This window comes from Arachis ipaensis, chromosome B4 (genome assembly GCF_059453495.1).
Source record: "Arachis ipaensis isolate K30076 ecotype BB chromosome B4, ASM5945349v1, whole genome shotgun sequence".
Lineage (NCBI taxonomy): Eukaryota > Viridiplantae > Streptophyta > Magnoliopsida > Fabales > Fabaceae > Arachis > Arachis ipaensis.
The window spans coordinates 88742873-88756669 of record NC_142439.1 but is presented as its reverse complement, the minus strand read 5'-3'; the positions used below and the strand labels follow the sequence as shown (position 1 = coordinate 88756669).

The following is a 13797-nucleotide window of genomic DNA, read 5'->3' as shown; positions in this document are numbered from 1 at the left end:
TACTCTCCCAAGCAATACAGAAGAGAATCCAAAAGGAGAGTGCAAGGCCATTGACATAAGCACCATGGCCGAACCTGTAAGGGAAGGAGAGGACGTGAATCCCAAGGAGGAAGACCTCCTGGGACGTCCAGTGATCAATAAGGAGCTTCCCTCTGAGGAACCAAAGGACTCTGAGACTCATCTAGAGACCATAGAGATTTCATTGAACCTCCTTATGCCATTCATGAGCTCTGATGAGTATTCCTCTTCTGAAGAGAATGAGGATGTTACTGAAGAGCAAGCTGCCAAGTTCCTTGGTGCAATCATGAAGCTGAATGCCAAATTATTTAGCATTGAAACTTGGGAAGATAAACCTCCCTTGTTCACCAATGAACTAAGTGATCTGGATCAACTGACATTGCCTCAGAAGAGACAGGATCCTGGAAAGTTCATAATACCTTGTACTATAGGCACCATGATCTTTAAGGCTCTGTGTGACCTTGGTTCAGGGATAAATCTCATGCCCCTCTCGTAATAGAGAAACTGGGAATCTATGGGGTACAAGCTGCTAAAATCTCATTAGAGATGGCAGACAATTCAAGAAAACAGGCTTATGGACAAGTAGAGGACGTGTTAGTAAAGGTTGAAGGCCTTTACATCCCTGCTAATTTCATAGTCCTGGATACTGGAAAGGAAGAGGATGAATCCATCATCCTAGGAAGATCTTTCCTAGCCACAGCAAGAGCTGTGATTGATGTGGATAGAGGAGAATTGATCTTTCAATTAAATAAGGACAACCTTGTGTTTACAACTCAAAGATCTCTCTCTGCATCCATGGAGAGGAAGCAGAAAAAGCTTCTCTCAAAGCAGAGTCAACCAAAGCCCCCACAGTCAAACTCTAAGTTTGGTGTTGGGAGATCTCAACAGAACTCTGCACATCTGTGAGGCTCCATGAGAGCCCACTGTCAAGCTATTGACATTAAAGAAGCGCTTGTTGGGAGGCAACCCAATGTTTAATTATCTAATTTTATTTTTGGTTTTCATGTTTTATTAGGTTCATGATCATGTGGAGTCACAAAATAAATATAAAAATTGAAAACGGAATCAAAAACAGCAGAAGAAAAATCACACCCTGGAGGAAGACCTTACTAGCGTTTAAACGCCAGTAAGAAGCATGTTTTGGGCGTTCAACGCCAGAACAGAGCATGGTTCTGGCGCTGAACGCCAGAAATGGGTAGCATCTGGGTGCTTGAATGCCAGAAATGCACCCTGGAGGAGAGCTGGCGCTGAACGCCCAGAACAAGCATGGTTCTGGCGTTCAACGCCAGAAATAGGCTACAAATGGGCGTTCAACGCCCAGAACAAGCACCAACTTGGCGCTGAACGCCCAGAGTTGTGTGCAAGGGCATTTTATATGCCTAAGTTGGTGCAAGGTTGTAAATCCTTGAACACCTCAGGATCTGTAGACCCCACAGGATCCCCACCTACCTCCCCCATCACCTCTTCACCACTCACATCCATCCACTCTTCCCCAAAAACTTACCTTATAAACTCCACCTACCTTCAAAATTCAAATTCAATTTCCCACCCAAACCCACCCTAAATGGCCGAACCTTAACCCCCCCATTCCTTATATAAAGCCTTCCATTCTTCCTCATTTTCACACAACACAACCCTCTCTTCTCTTCTTGGCCGAAACACACCTCCCTCCTCTTCTCCATCTTTTCTTCTTCTTCTTCATCTTTTCTTTCTTCTCTTGCTCGAGGGCGAGCAAAATTCTAAGTTTGGTGTGGTAAAAGCATAAGCTTTTTGTTTTTCCATTACCATTGATGGCACCTAAGACCGGAGAATCCTCTAGAAAAGGGAAAGGGAAGACAAAAGCTTCCACCTCCGAGTCATGGGAGATGGAAAGGTTCATCTCCAAAGCCCATCAAGACCACTTCTATGATGTTGTGGCCAAGAAGAAGGTGATCCCCGAGGTCCCTTTCAAACTCAAAAGAAATGAGTATCCGGAGATCCGATATGAAATTCAAAGAAGAGGTTGGGAAGTTCTAACAAACCCCATCCAACAAGTCGGCATCCTAATGGTTCAAGAGTTCTATGCTAATGCATGGATCACTAGGAACCATGATCAAAGTAAGAACCCGAACCCAAAGAATTATCTCACCATGGTTCGGGGGAAATACTTAGATTTTAGTCCGGAAAATGTGAGGTTGGCGTTCAACTTGCCAAAGATGGAAGAGAACGCACGCCCCTACACAAGGAGAGTCAACTTTGATCAAAGGTTGGACCAAGTCCTCATGGACATATGTGTAGAAGGAGCTCAATGGAAGATTGACTCAAAAGGCAAACCGGTTCAACTAAGAAGACTGGACCTTAAGCCTGTAGCTAGAGGATGGTTGGAGTTCATTCAATGCTCAATCATTCCCACTAGCAACCGGTCTGAAGTTACTATAGACCGGGCCATCATGATCCATAGCATCATGATTGGAGAAGAGGTAGAAGTTCATGAGATTATACCTCAAGAACTCTACAAGGTGGCTGACAAGTCCTCCACCATGGCAAGGTTAGCCTTTCCTCACCTCATTTGCCACCTATGCAATTCGGCTGGGATTGACATAGAGGGAGATATCCTCATTAAAGAGGACAAGCCCATCACTAAGAAAAAGATGGAGCAAGCAAGAGAACCCATTCATGGAGCTCAAGAGGCGCATGAATCTCATCACCATGAGATCTCGGAGATGCCTCAAATGCATTTTCCTCCACAAAACTATTGGGAGCAAATCAACACCTCCCTAGGAGAACTAAGCTCCAACATGGGACAATTAAGGGTGGAACATCAAGAGCACTCCATCATCCTTCATGAAATTAGAGAAGATCAAAAAGCAATGAGGGAGGAGCAACAAAGACAAAGAAGAGACATAGAAGAGCTCAAGGACATCATTGGTTCCTCAAGAAGGAAACGCCACCATCACTAAGGTGGACTCATTCCTTGTTCTTATTTCTTCTATTTTTCATTTTCTATGTTAAGTGCTTATCTATGTTTGTGTCTTCATTACATGATCATTAGTAGTTAGTAACTATGTCTTAAAGTTATGAATGTCCTATGAATCCATCACCTCTCTTAAATGAAAAATGTTTTAATTCAAAAGAACAAGAAGTACATGAGTTTTGAATTTATCCTTGAACTTAGTTTAATTATATTAACGTGGTGACAATGCTTCTTGTTTTCTGAATGAATGCTTGAACAGTGCATATGTCTTTTGAAGTTGTTGTTTAAGAATGTTAAATATGTTGGCTCTTGAAAGAATGATGACTAGGAGACATGTTATTTGATAATCTGAAAAATCATAAAAATGATTCTTGAAGCAAGAAAAAGCAGCAAAGAACAAAGCTTGCAGAAAAAAAAATTAGCGAAAAAAAAATAAAAAAAAGAGAGAAAAAGCAAGCAGAAAAAGCCAAAAGCTCTTAAAACCAAGAGGCAAGAGCAAAAAGCCAATAACCCTTAAAACCAAAAGGCAAGGGAAAATAAAAAGAATCCCAAGGCTTTGAGCATCAGTGGATAGGAGGGCCTAAAGGAATAAAATCCTGGTCTAAGCAGCTAAACCAAGCTGTCCCTAACCATGTGCTTGTGGCGTGAAGGTGTCAAGTGAAAACTTGAGACTGAGCGGTTAAAGTCAAGGTCCAAAGCAAAAAAAGAGTGTGCTTAAGAACCCTGGACACCTCTAATTGGGGACTTTAGCAAAGCTGAGTCACAATCTGAAAAGGTTCACCCAATTATATGTCTGTGGCATTTATGTATCCGGTAGTAATACTGGAAAACAAAGTGCTTAGGGCCACGGCCAAGACTCATATAGAAGCTGTGTTCAAGAATCATTATACTAAACTAGGAGAATCAATAACACTATCTGAACTCTGAGTTCCTATAGATGCCAATCATTCTGAACCTCAATGGATAAAGTGAGATGCCAAAACTATTCAAGAGGCAAAAAGCTACAAGTCCCGCTCATATGATTGAAGCTATGTTTAATTGATAGTTTGGAATTTATAGTATATTCTCTTCTTTTTATCCTATTTGATTTTCAGTTGCTTGGGGACAAGCAACAATTTAAGTTTGGTGTTGTGATGAGCGGATAATTTGTATGCTTTTTGGCATTGTTTTTAGTATGCTTTTAGTAGGATCTAGTTACTTTTAGGGATGTTTTCATTAGTTTTTATGTTAAATTCACATTTCTGGACTTTACTATGAGTTTGTGTGTTTTTCTATGATTTCAGGTATTTTCTGGCTGAAATTGAGGGACTTGAGCAAAAATCAGATTCAGAGGTTGAAGAAGGACTGTTGATGCTGTTGGATTCTGATCTCCCTACACTCAAAGTAGATTTTCTGGAGCTACAGAACTCAAATTGGCGCGCTTCCAATTTCGTTGGAACGCAGACATCCAGGGCTTTCCAGCAATGTATAATAGTCCATACTTTGGCCGAGTTTAGATGACGTAAAAGGGCATTGAATGCCAGTTCTATGCTGCTGTCTGGAGTTAAACGCCAGAAACAAGTCACAAACCAGAGTTGAACGCCAGAAATACGTTACAACCTGGCGTTCAACTCCAAGAAGGACCTCTACACGTGCAACATTCAAGCTCAGCCCAAGCACACACCAAGTGGGCCCCGGAAGTGGATTTATGCATCAATTACTTACTTTTGTAAACCCTAGTAGCTAGTTTATTATAAATAGGACCTTTTACTATTGTAGTAGACATCCTGGATTGTATTCTGATCCTGTGATCACGTTTTAGGGGACTGGCCATTCGGCCATGCCTGGACCTTTCACTTATGTATTTTCAACGGTAGAGTTTCTACACTCCATAGATTAAGGTGTGGAGCTCTGCTGTTCCTCAAAGATTAATGCAAAGTACTACTGTTTTTCTATTCAATTCAATTTATTCCGCTTCTAAGATATTCATTCGCACTTCAACCTGAATGTGATGAACGTGACAATCATCATCATTCCCTATGAATGCGTGCCTGACAACCACTTCCGTTCTACATTAGATTGAATGAGTATCTCTTAGATCTCTTAATCAGAATCTTCGTGGTATAAGCTAGATTGATGGCGGCATTCATGAGAGTCCGGAAAGTCTAAACCTTGTCCGTGGTATTCCGAGTAGGACTCTGGGATTGAATGACTGTGACGAACTCCAAACTCGCGAGTGCTGGGCGTAGTGACAGACGCAAAAGGATAGTAAATCCTATTCCAATATGATCGAGAACCTCCAAGATGATTTGCCATGCAGTGACAGCGCATCGGACCATTTTCACAGAGAGGAATAGGATGCAACCATCGACAAGGGTGATGCCTCCAGACGATTAGCCGTGCTGTGACAGAGCATTTGGACCATTTTCCCGAGAGGATTGAAAGTAGCCATTGACACCGGTGACATCCTTACATAAAGCCAGCCATAGAAAGGAGTAAGACTGATTGGATGAAGACAGCAGGAAAGCGGAGGTTCAGAGGAACGAATGCATCTCCATACACTTATCTGAAATTCTCACCAATGATTTACATAAGTATTTCTATCCTTCTTTTATTACTAAATTTCGAAAACTACATAACTATTTTATATCCGCCTGACTGAGATTTACAAGGTGACCATAGCTTACTTCATACCAACAATCTCCGTGGGATCGACCCTTACTCACGTAAGGTATTACTTGGACGACCCAGTGCACTTGCTGGTTAGTTATGCGAAGTTGTGAAGATATGTTCAGACCATTGTTCTGTGCATCCATTTTTGGTGCCATCGCCAGGGAATCAATTTCGAACAATAATTCACAACCTGAGTAACAATTTCGTATACCACACGCCCTTAATAAGCCTTCATCTTCACTCTCTGGAAAACAACACTGGCGTGCCATGCCCAGAAGGTAGTGTGCCACACCCTTGATAATGCTTCAATCTTCCTTTCTAGAAAACAACATTGGCATGCCACACCCTTTGATGGTGCATGAATGAGAAGTGATACGCGTGCCACACCCAGATTTCAAGTCGCGTGCCCATAGTTATCTTTCCTTGGCGTGCCACACTTTAAGTCTCAAGTGGCACGCCTAGTCTTATTCTCTTTTGGTTGCTAGAGCTGGCGTGCCATGCCTTCGACATCAAGTGGCACGCCCAGTAGGTGCTTAAGCTTCTTCAAGCATTGGCGTGCCACGCCTTGAACCCAAGTGGCACGCCCATCATTGGGTCTTCCTCCATACTCCTCTGGTCAAACATATTGGTATGCCACACCTTCGAGTTCAAGTGGCACGCCCTTACTGGTGTGAACTTCTTCAAGCTTGGCATGCCACGCCTAGAACCCAGGTGGCACGTCCGAGTCATGAGTAGAGTTGGCGTGCCACGCCTTCGACATCAAGTGGCACGCCCAGTATTGAGCCTTCAAGTCCCCTTTCTGGACCAATGAACTGGTGTGCCACGCCTTCGAAGTCAAGTGGCACGCCCAGTGTTTATGAGGGGGTTGGCGTGCCACACCCAACTTGGCATGCCACGCCCCTTTTGTGGTCTTCAAATATGCTCCTTGGAAAATATACTTGGCGTGCCACGCCCTAGTGCTGGCGTGCCACGCCCATAGTAAATCCTCAAGAATCCTCTTCTGGAATTGTAAATTGGCGTGCCACGCCCCTTGGCTGGCGTGCCATGCCTATAGTGTTTGGTGGCGTTTGTACCAAGTGGCACGCCCAGCTTCACACACCCAGCTTCTTTTTCTTGATTTCTCCTTCTTTTGCTGCTTTTTTCACCTGAAATTCAATACAGACTCATTTCAAAGCAATGTACCATAATATCCACCATTTACTTCATGAAATTGCATTGATTGAATGAGATTATGCTCTTTTTATGGTCCTTTTAGATAACAGAAAGAGGTAAATGATGCAAGTCATCACAACACCAAACTTAAGCTTTGCTTGTCCCCAAGCAAATCAATGTGAGTTATTCCTTAATGGATTGAGACTTGTCTTCAAAGAAATGCATTCCTAACTAAGGATAGAGGCTAAGTATTAACTCATGCATGAATCTTATTATATCACAATGAACTCTTAGACTTTTGAGGATTCTTTTAAGTACTTTGCTTTTGGATTCCTTTCTATTGATTGTCACCTTGAAGTAGTAAGAGTTGTTCTTTTTTTTTTATTGTTCTTTTCTTTTCACTTCTCTTTTGTTTCTATTTGGTTGACCACGACTCTAAGTGTTTTGTCTCAAGATGACCCTTTAGATTAGGCTTTCAATTAGCATTCCCAAACCAGATGGTTTTAGGGTACTAGGTGTTGAGACACCCCTAAGAATCTACTTGTCCAGGTCTCTCTTCTTAACACATCTTCAGTACAAGCATCTACTAGGATCTTTGGCTCTTTGAGTTATTTGTTTCTTTCTTTTATCCTAGTAGTTGATGCTCAGAGCCTTGGGTCTTTTACTTACTACTTCTTGGTTCTATGGATATTCAATGGTTAACCTTAGCTTCTACTTGTCATATCCTCTAAGTCCAATTGTTCATTATGACTTAGTTTCTTCCAAATTCATTCAAGGTTCTATACTTAGTTCCTCATCTCTTAGTCTTGAATTATCCCTCTTGGTCTTAGTCTCTTTACTCTTGTTTTTGCACAACTCACCATTGATTTCCATGAAAACAAACTACTTTTATCGATTGTGCTAAAACTTAAACAACATTTTCTTTCTCAAACTTGAAAGACTCATAAAGAAAAAACTTAAAACATAAAGAACTAAACGACAACTAGATAATCAGACAAGTTATTAAAGTAGAAATTAATGCAACCATGGACTCAACAACCTTTGATTTCTTGGAACAGCTTCAAGGCATAGGCCGTTTTCCTTTATCTTTCTTCTTAGAGGAGGGGTCATCACCATCCTTCTTTCTCTTGGATGATCCTTCCTATGCTTTGGTACTCTTGGGTTTCCAAAAGTCTAGCCTCCTCATATAATTCCTTTCATTTTCTATGTGCTTGTCCACAATTTCCTCTTGTCTTGCACTGAGTTCTTCCACCTTTTGCATGAATGTTGGATAATTGGGGGTCATACTGGCTACTGCATTACATAAGTGGTTCAACTTTGCTTGTGCATAGCAGTCATATTGCCTTCTTGCTATGGTTCTGGCCTCATAAAGGGCTCTAAATTTAGCAAGATTCCCCTGTTGAATTTTTTGTTGTTCCATGATTAAGTTGAGGTAGCCTTTCATCTCTCCCCATTGGAATTAGCCTTGTTGCTCCTTCATATACTCCATGCTTTCCTGGAGTTTTTGAATTCTTTCTTGCATTTGGTGGATGTCTTCTTACACTTGCTCCCAGTTAAGACCTTCAGGAAATTGTGGATATGGTGGTGGTGGAAGTGGTAGGTATTGTGGTTGAAACTCAGCTTCTTGTTGTTGTGGTGGACCTTGTGGCTCTTGCACATGAGCTCTGTGCTCCCTTGCTCTCTGCAGTGGGTTGACAGCCACTACTTTGGCCATCTTTTTGGCAGTTATAGGCTTGTCTTGGTCCACCAAAACTTCATCAATTATCTTCTCCACCCCATCCTCATCACATAGCCTTTGAATAATGCTAGGGAAGGCCAACCTTGTGCTGTCCTTGGTGCTTTTCAGCACCCTATAGATATTATTGGTGATTATCTCCCCAACGTTGATATTCTCCCCTCTCATGATGCTGTGTATGAGCACAGCTCTCTCCAAAGTGACCTTCAAAGTGTTGGAGGTAGGGTTGAGGGATCTCCTCACAAAATCCAGCAACCCTCTAGCTTGGGGGCTCAAGTCCTTTCTCCTTAGTTGATTTAGCCTTCCATCTTTGTCATTAATCCATTGCACATTGAGAACACACATTTTATTCAAAATTTCTTCAAATCCAGAGTCTTGTTGCTTCATCCTCTCTTCATAGCTCCGGGTGGAATTTGTACGCTTCACTATCAACATTCTTTCTATGTTGGCAGGACTATAGTCAATAGTCTTCCCCTTCACATACCTTAGGTAATTAAAGGGTTGCCCAGGCTGTGGCACAGCATTAGCATAAAATTCTCTAACCAAGCTTTCCACCATCTTCTTTGGTGGGTTGCACAAGAGTGCCCACCCTCTGTTGTTGATCTCAATGTTGACCTCTATCTGCTCATTCCTTCCCAGTTGGAAGCCTACCTCCGGAATGATTTGCCTCTCATTCACCCATCCATAAAATTGGTTTTGGCTGAATGATAAGAGAAACTTGTACTCGTTGAAGTTTGATGATCCAGAGGCAGTTTCCCTGGTCTTTCTTTTCTTTTAGGAGGCTTTTGGTGGTGCCATTGAGATTATAAGAGAGGGTTTGAAGGGTTAATGGAAGGCTAAAGAAAGTAACAAGGAAAGAGAGCAAAGCAAATGTTTGGTCCAACACCAAACTTAGGACTTGATTGTCCTAATCAAGAGAGTGAGAATGAGGTTAGAAAGAGAGAAAGAAAGGAAGAATGATGAGGGGTTATTCCAGTTGTGGTGGATTAGGTTGTAGTGTGGGACAAAGTGAAAGGGGAAGTGGGTTTTATAGGGGTGGGAAGAGGGATTTGGAAGGTGGGAATGGTGAAAGAATTGAATGTTTTCCCACTTGGTGGCGCCTAGCGTGGGAAGAGGTGCAAACTCCTATCCCTTTAGCTTTCTTCAGTTGTTTGAGTTCCAAAGTGTAAATACACTTTGACTCCTTGACTTAATGAGCTATCAATCATGTAGGCCCCACCTTTTCCTGAAAATTCAATCCGCGAAACCCCATCAGTAAAAATGCTTCACATTATTTAAATTGAAAAGCAATTAATGGGGACACCGAACTTAATTTCTTTGCATATAGTAAATTGGCTTTATCATTGGAATTTAATGTGTACATAATGGGTGGAATAAATTTAATTCTTTCACACTCTTCCACTTCCAATCCCTACGTACACAATAAAGAGGCCATTCATGCACCCACCAAATTACTAATTGCATTCAAACTTAAACCAATTTAGGCTTTCTGTGTGAATTTCCTATGGTGGTGGCCACACCAAACTTAATTTTGGGCTTACTTCCAAAGTTAATTCAATCAAGTTCTATTGTAAGCCTAAATTAAGTGGGTTGGTGGCCACACCAAACTTAGCTTTTTAGCTAGTTCTTCAGCCCAATTAATCAACCTCACTCCGTGTTGTACTTCCAGCAAACTAGGAACAAAATCAAGGAACTATTAACTAATTAACTAACAACCAGAGCTGAAAATCAAACTACCTAAGTAACTAATCATAAACTACTTCTAGAAAGCATGAAAAATGAAAGGATATGGATGTTGGGGTGCCTCCCAACTAGTGCTTCTTTAACGTCACTAGCTTGACGTTCCTTCTTCCTTAGCTGAGGTTGTAGCTCACTCTTTGCTCATCCAATGAATCCCCCAAATAATGCTTGAGTCTGTGGCTGTTGACAGTGAAAGTTCTTTGTGTCTTGTCCTCCATAAGCTCTACATGACCATAGGGAGAAACCTTTAGGATTGTGAAGGGTCCAGACCATCTTGACTTGAGCTTCCCTGGGAAGAACTTGAGCCTTTGAGTTATACAACAACACTTTTTGACCTTCTACAAACTCTCTTCTTGCTAGCTTTTGATCATTCCATTTCTTTGCTTTCTCCTTGTAGATTTTGGCATTTTCATAAGCTTGAGTTCTGAATTCTTCTAGCTCCTTGAGTTTTAGTAGTCTTCTTTCCCCAACAGCTTGATTGTCAAAGTTTAACATCTTTAGAGCCCAAAATGCTCTATGTTTAAGCTTTATTGGTAAATGACAACCCTTTCCAAACACTAATTGGTATGGAGACATGCTAATTGGTGTCTTGAAGGCTGTTCTATAAGCCCATAGTGCATCATCTAGCTTCTTGGACCAATCTATTCTTGAGTTCCCAACAGTCTTCTAAAGGATTCTCTTGAGCTCTCTATTTGAAATTTTAGCTTGACCATTGGTTTGTGGGTGGTATGGGGTTGCTACGTTGTGCTTGACACCATATTTTAGGAGGAGTGTCTCAAGTTGTTTGTTGCAAAAATGAGTTCTTCCATCACTTATAAGAGCTCTTGGAATCCCAAACTGGTTGAATATATTCTTTCTCAAGAAATTAATCACCACTTTGTTATCATTTGTTAGAATAGCTATGGCCTCTACCCATTTTGACATATAATCCACAGCCACTAATATGTAGTTGTTTGAGTATGAGGGTGGGAATAGTCCCATGAAATCAATCTCTCAAACATCAAACAACTCCAATTCTATGATGAATCTCTGTGGCATTTCATTTTTCTTGGGTAGGTTGTCAGCTCTTTGACATTCATTGCACCTTGTCACAAACTCCTTTGCATCTTTGAATATTGTAGGCCGAAAGAATCCATATTACAACACCTTGTATGCAGTCCTTTCTCCATTAAAATGTCCTCCATATGTGGATCCATGGCAGTGCCAAAGGACCTCTTGTCCTTCCTCATGAGAGATGCATCTCCTTAAAATCCCATCAGCAGACCTCTTGAAGAGGTAAGGCTTATCCCAAATGTAGTGCTTGGCATCATTGATGAGCTTCCTTTTCACGTGTTTGTTAATGTTGGAAGATAGCTCTCCAATAGCTTTGAAATTGGCTATATCTGCAAACCAGGGGGCTTCTTGAATCATCATCAAATGTTCATCTGAAAAGCTCTTATTTGCTTTTAAGCTCATCAAAGGCTTGCATATATTCTCTATCAAAGATAAAAGGGACATTAGAGACAAGCAAGTTACTTAAAGGTTTGGCAATTTTTGAAAAGTCTCTAATGAACGTTCTATAGAACCCAGCATGTCCCAAGAAACTTCTAATTGCTTTGACATTGCAAGGTGGGGGTAATTTCTCAATTACTTCCACCTTAGCTCTGTCCATCTCTATGCCTCTTTTAGAGATTTTGTGGCGAAGAACCACCCCTTCAGTTACCATAAAAGGGCATTTTTTTCAGAACTAGGTTGGTTTCTTGGCATCTCCTTAGCACCAAGGCAAGATGGTGTAAGCACTTAGAAAATGAATCACCAAACACAGAGAAATCATCCATTAAAACCTCAATAAACCTTTCAATCATGTCAGAGAATATGGAGAGCATGCACCTTTGGAATGTGGCAGGTGCATTGCACAATCCAAAGGGCATTCTCTTATATGCAAAGACACCATAAGGACAAGAAAAGGAAGTCTTCTCTTGGTCTTTGGGGTCTACTACAATCTGATTATAGCCTGAGTATCCATCCAAGAAACAGTAGTATTCATATCCAGCTAGTCTTTCCAACATTTGATCCATGAAATGCAGAGAAAGATGATCCTTCCTTGTGGCTTCATTGAGCTTCCTATAATCTATGCACTTGCGCCATCCAGTCACTGTTCTTGTTGGTATTAATTCATTTCTTTCATTTGGCACAACAGTGACTCCTCCCTTCTTGGGGACTACATGCACTGGGCTCACCCAAGGGCTGTCTGAGATTGGGTAAATTACCCCTGCTTGCCATAATTTCAGTACTTCTTTTTGTACCACTTCTTTCATTATTGGATTTAATCTTCTTTGTGACTGTCTTGAGGGCTTGGCACCTTCCTCAAGAAGGATTTTATGCATGCACATAGAAGGACTAATCCCCTTCAGATCAGAAAGTATCCATCCTATGGCATCCTTGTGTTGTCTCAACACATTGATAAGCACCTCCTCTTGCTCTCTACTCAAGCTTGAGTTGATGATAACTGAATATGTGTTGTTGTCACCTAAGTAGGCATACTTCAAGCTTGGAGGGAGGGTCTTCAAATCTAACTTTGATGCTTCTACCTCTTTCTTGCTTACCTTGTCTAACATGATTGGGTCTTGTATGATTTCTTGTGGTAATTCACCACATGCTGTTGATCTTGCTCCATAATTTCCTCACATTATTCTTCGTCTAGTACTCCTTGGACTAGCTTCTTCATTATGTCCACCACCATGCATTCACCAATAGACTCCTTTGGATAGCTTATTGCCTTGAAAACATTGAATACCATCTTCTTTTCATGCAGTCTCAAGACTAGCTCTCCCTTTTATACGTCAATTATAGTTCTAGCAGTAGCTAAGAATGGTCTTCCTAAGATGATTGATGTGTTAACCTTTTCTTCCATATCAAGCACAACAAAGTTAGCTGGGAAGATAAACTCTCCCACTTTCACCAACAAATCTTCCACCACACCATGAGGAAATTTGAATGTTCTGTCAGCTAATTGGAGTGCCATTCTTATTGGTTTGGCCTCTTCAATTCTCATTCTTTTCATCATGGCCAAGGACATGAGGTTGATGCTAGCTCCCAGATCACATAATGCCTTCTCAATGCTTATGTCCCCTATGATGCAGGAAATTTGAAAGCTCCCAGAATCTTTCATCTTTTGGAGAAGCTTCTTTTGTATAATGGCACTACATTCCTCTGTAAGCACTATGGTTTCCTTTTCTCCTCTGTTTCTTTTTCTTGTCATGAGCTCCTTTAAAATCTTGGCATAGAGTGGCATTTGCTTTAGTTCCTCCGCAAAAGGTATGTTGATTTGAAGCTTTTTAAAGATCTTTAAGAATCTAGAAAACTGGCTGTCCTTCCCATCTTTCCTTAGCCTTTGTGGTTATGGTGCTTTTGGCACATATGGCTTTAAGATTTTCTTGAGTGGAGCTGGGGTAGACATCTCTTCTTCCTTCTTGGTTCCTGGATCAATTGCATCTTCTTCTCCCTGCAATTTGTGGTTTGAGGAAGCCTCCTCCACAACCTTTCCACTCCTTAGTGTGATGGCCTT

General features: G+C 41.3%; 1 protein-coding gene across 1 annotated transcript; it reads right to left on the bottom strand.

Annotated features, from left to right (window-relative positions):
* Positions 1-12918: 12918 nt before the first annotated feature.
* On the bottom strand, positions 12919-13524 carry LOC148568290 (uncharacterized). Its single transcript, XM_088484675.1, has 2 exons — positions 13132-13524; positions 12919-13062 (listed from the first exon to the last, which is right to left on the bottom strand). The coding sequence occupies exons 1-2, from the start codon at positions 13522-13524 to the stop codon at positions 12919-12921; spliced, it is 537 nt and encodes a 178-aa protein (XP_088340801.1).
* Between the last annotated feature and the right edge of the window lie 273 nt (positions 13525-13797).

Excerpts from the sequence above, each read along its gene's own strand:
- LOC148568290 (XM_088484675.1), bottom strand. The coding sequence starts at position 13,524 with ATGCCACTCTATGCCAAGATTTTAAAGGAGCTCATGACAAGAAAAAGA. Across the intron at positions 13,063-13,131 it reads TGCTTGATATGGAAGAAAAG|GGAGAGCTAGTCTTGAGACT; the intron begins GTTAACACATCA and ends GACGTATAAAAG.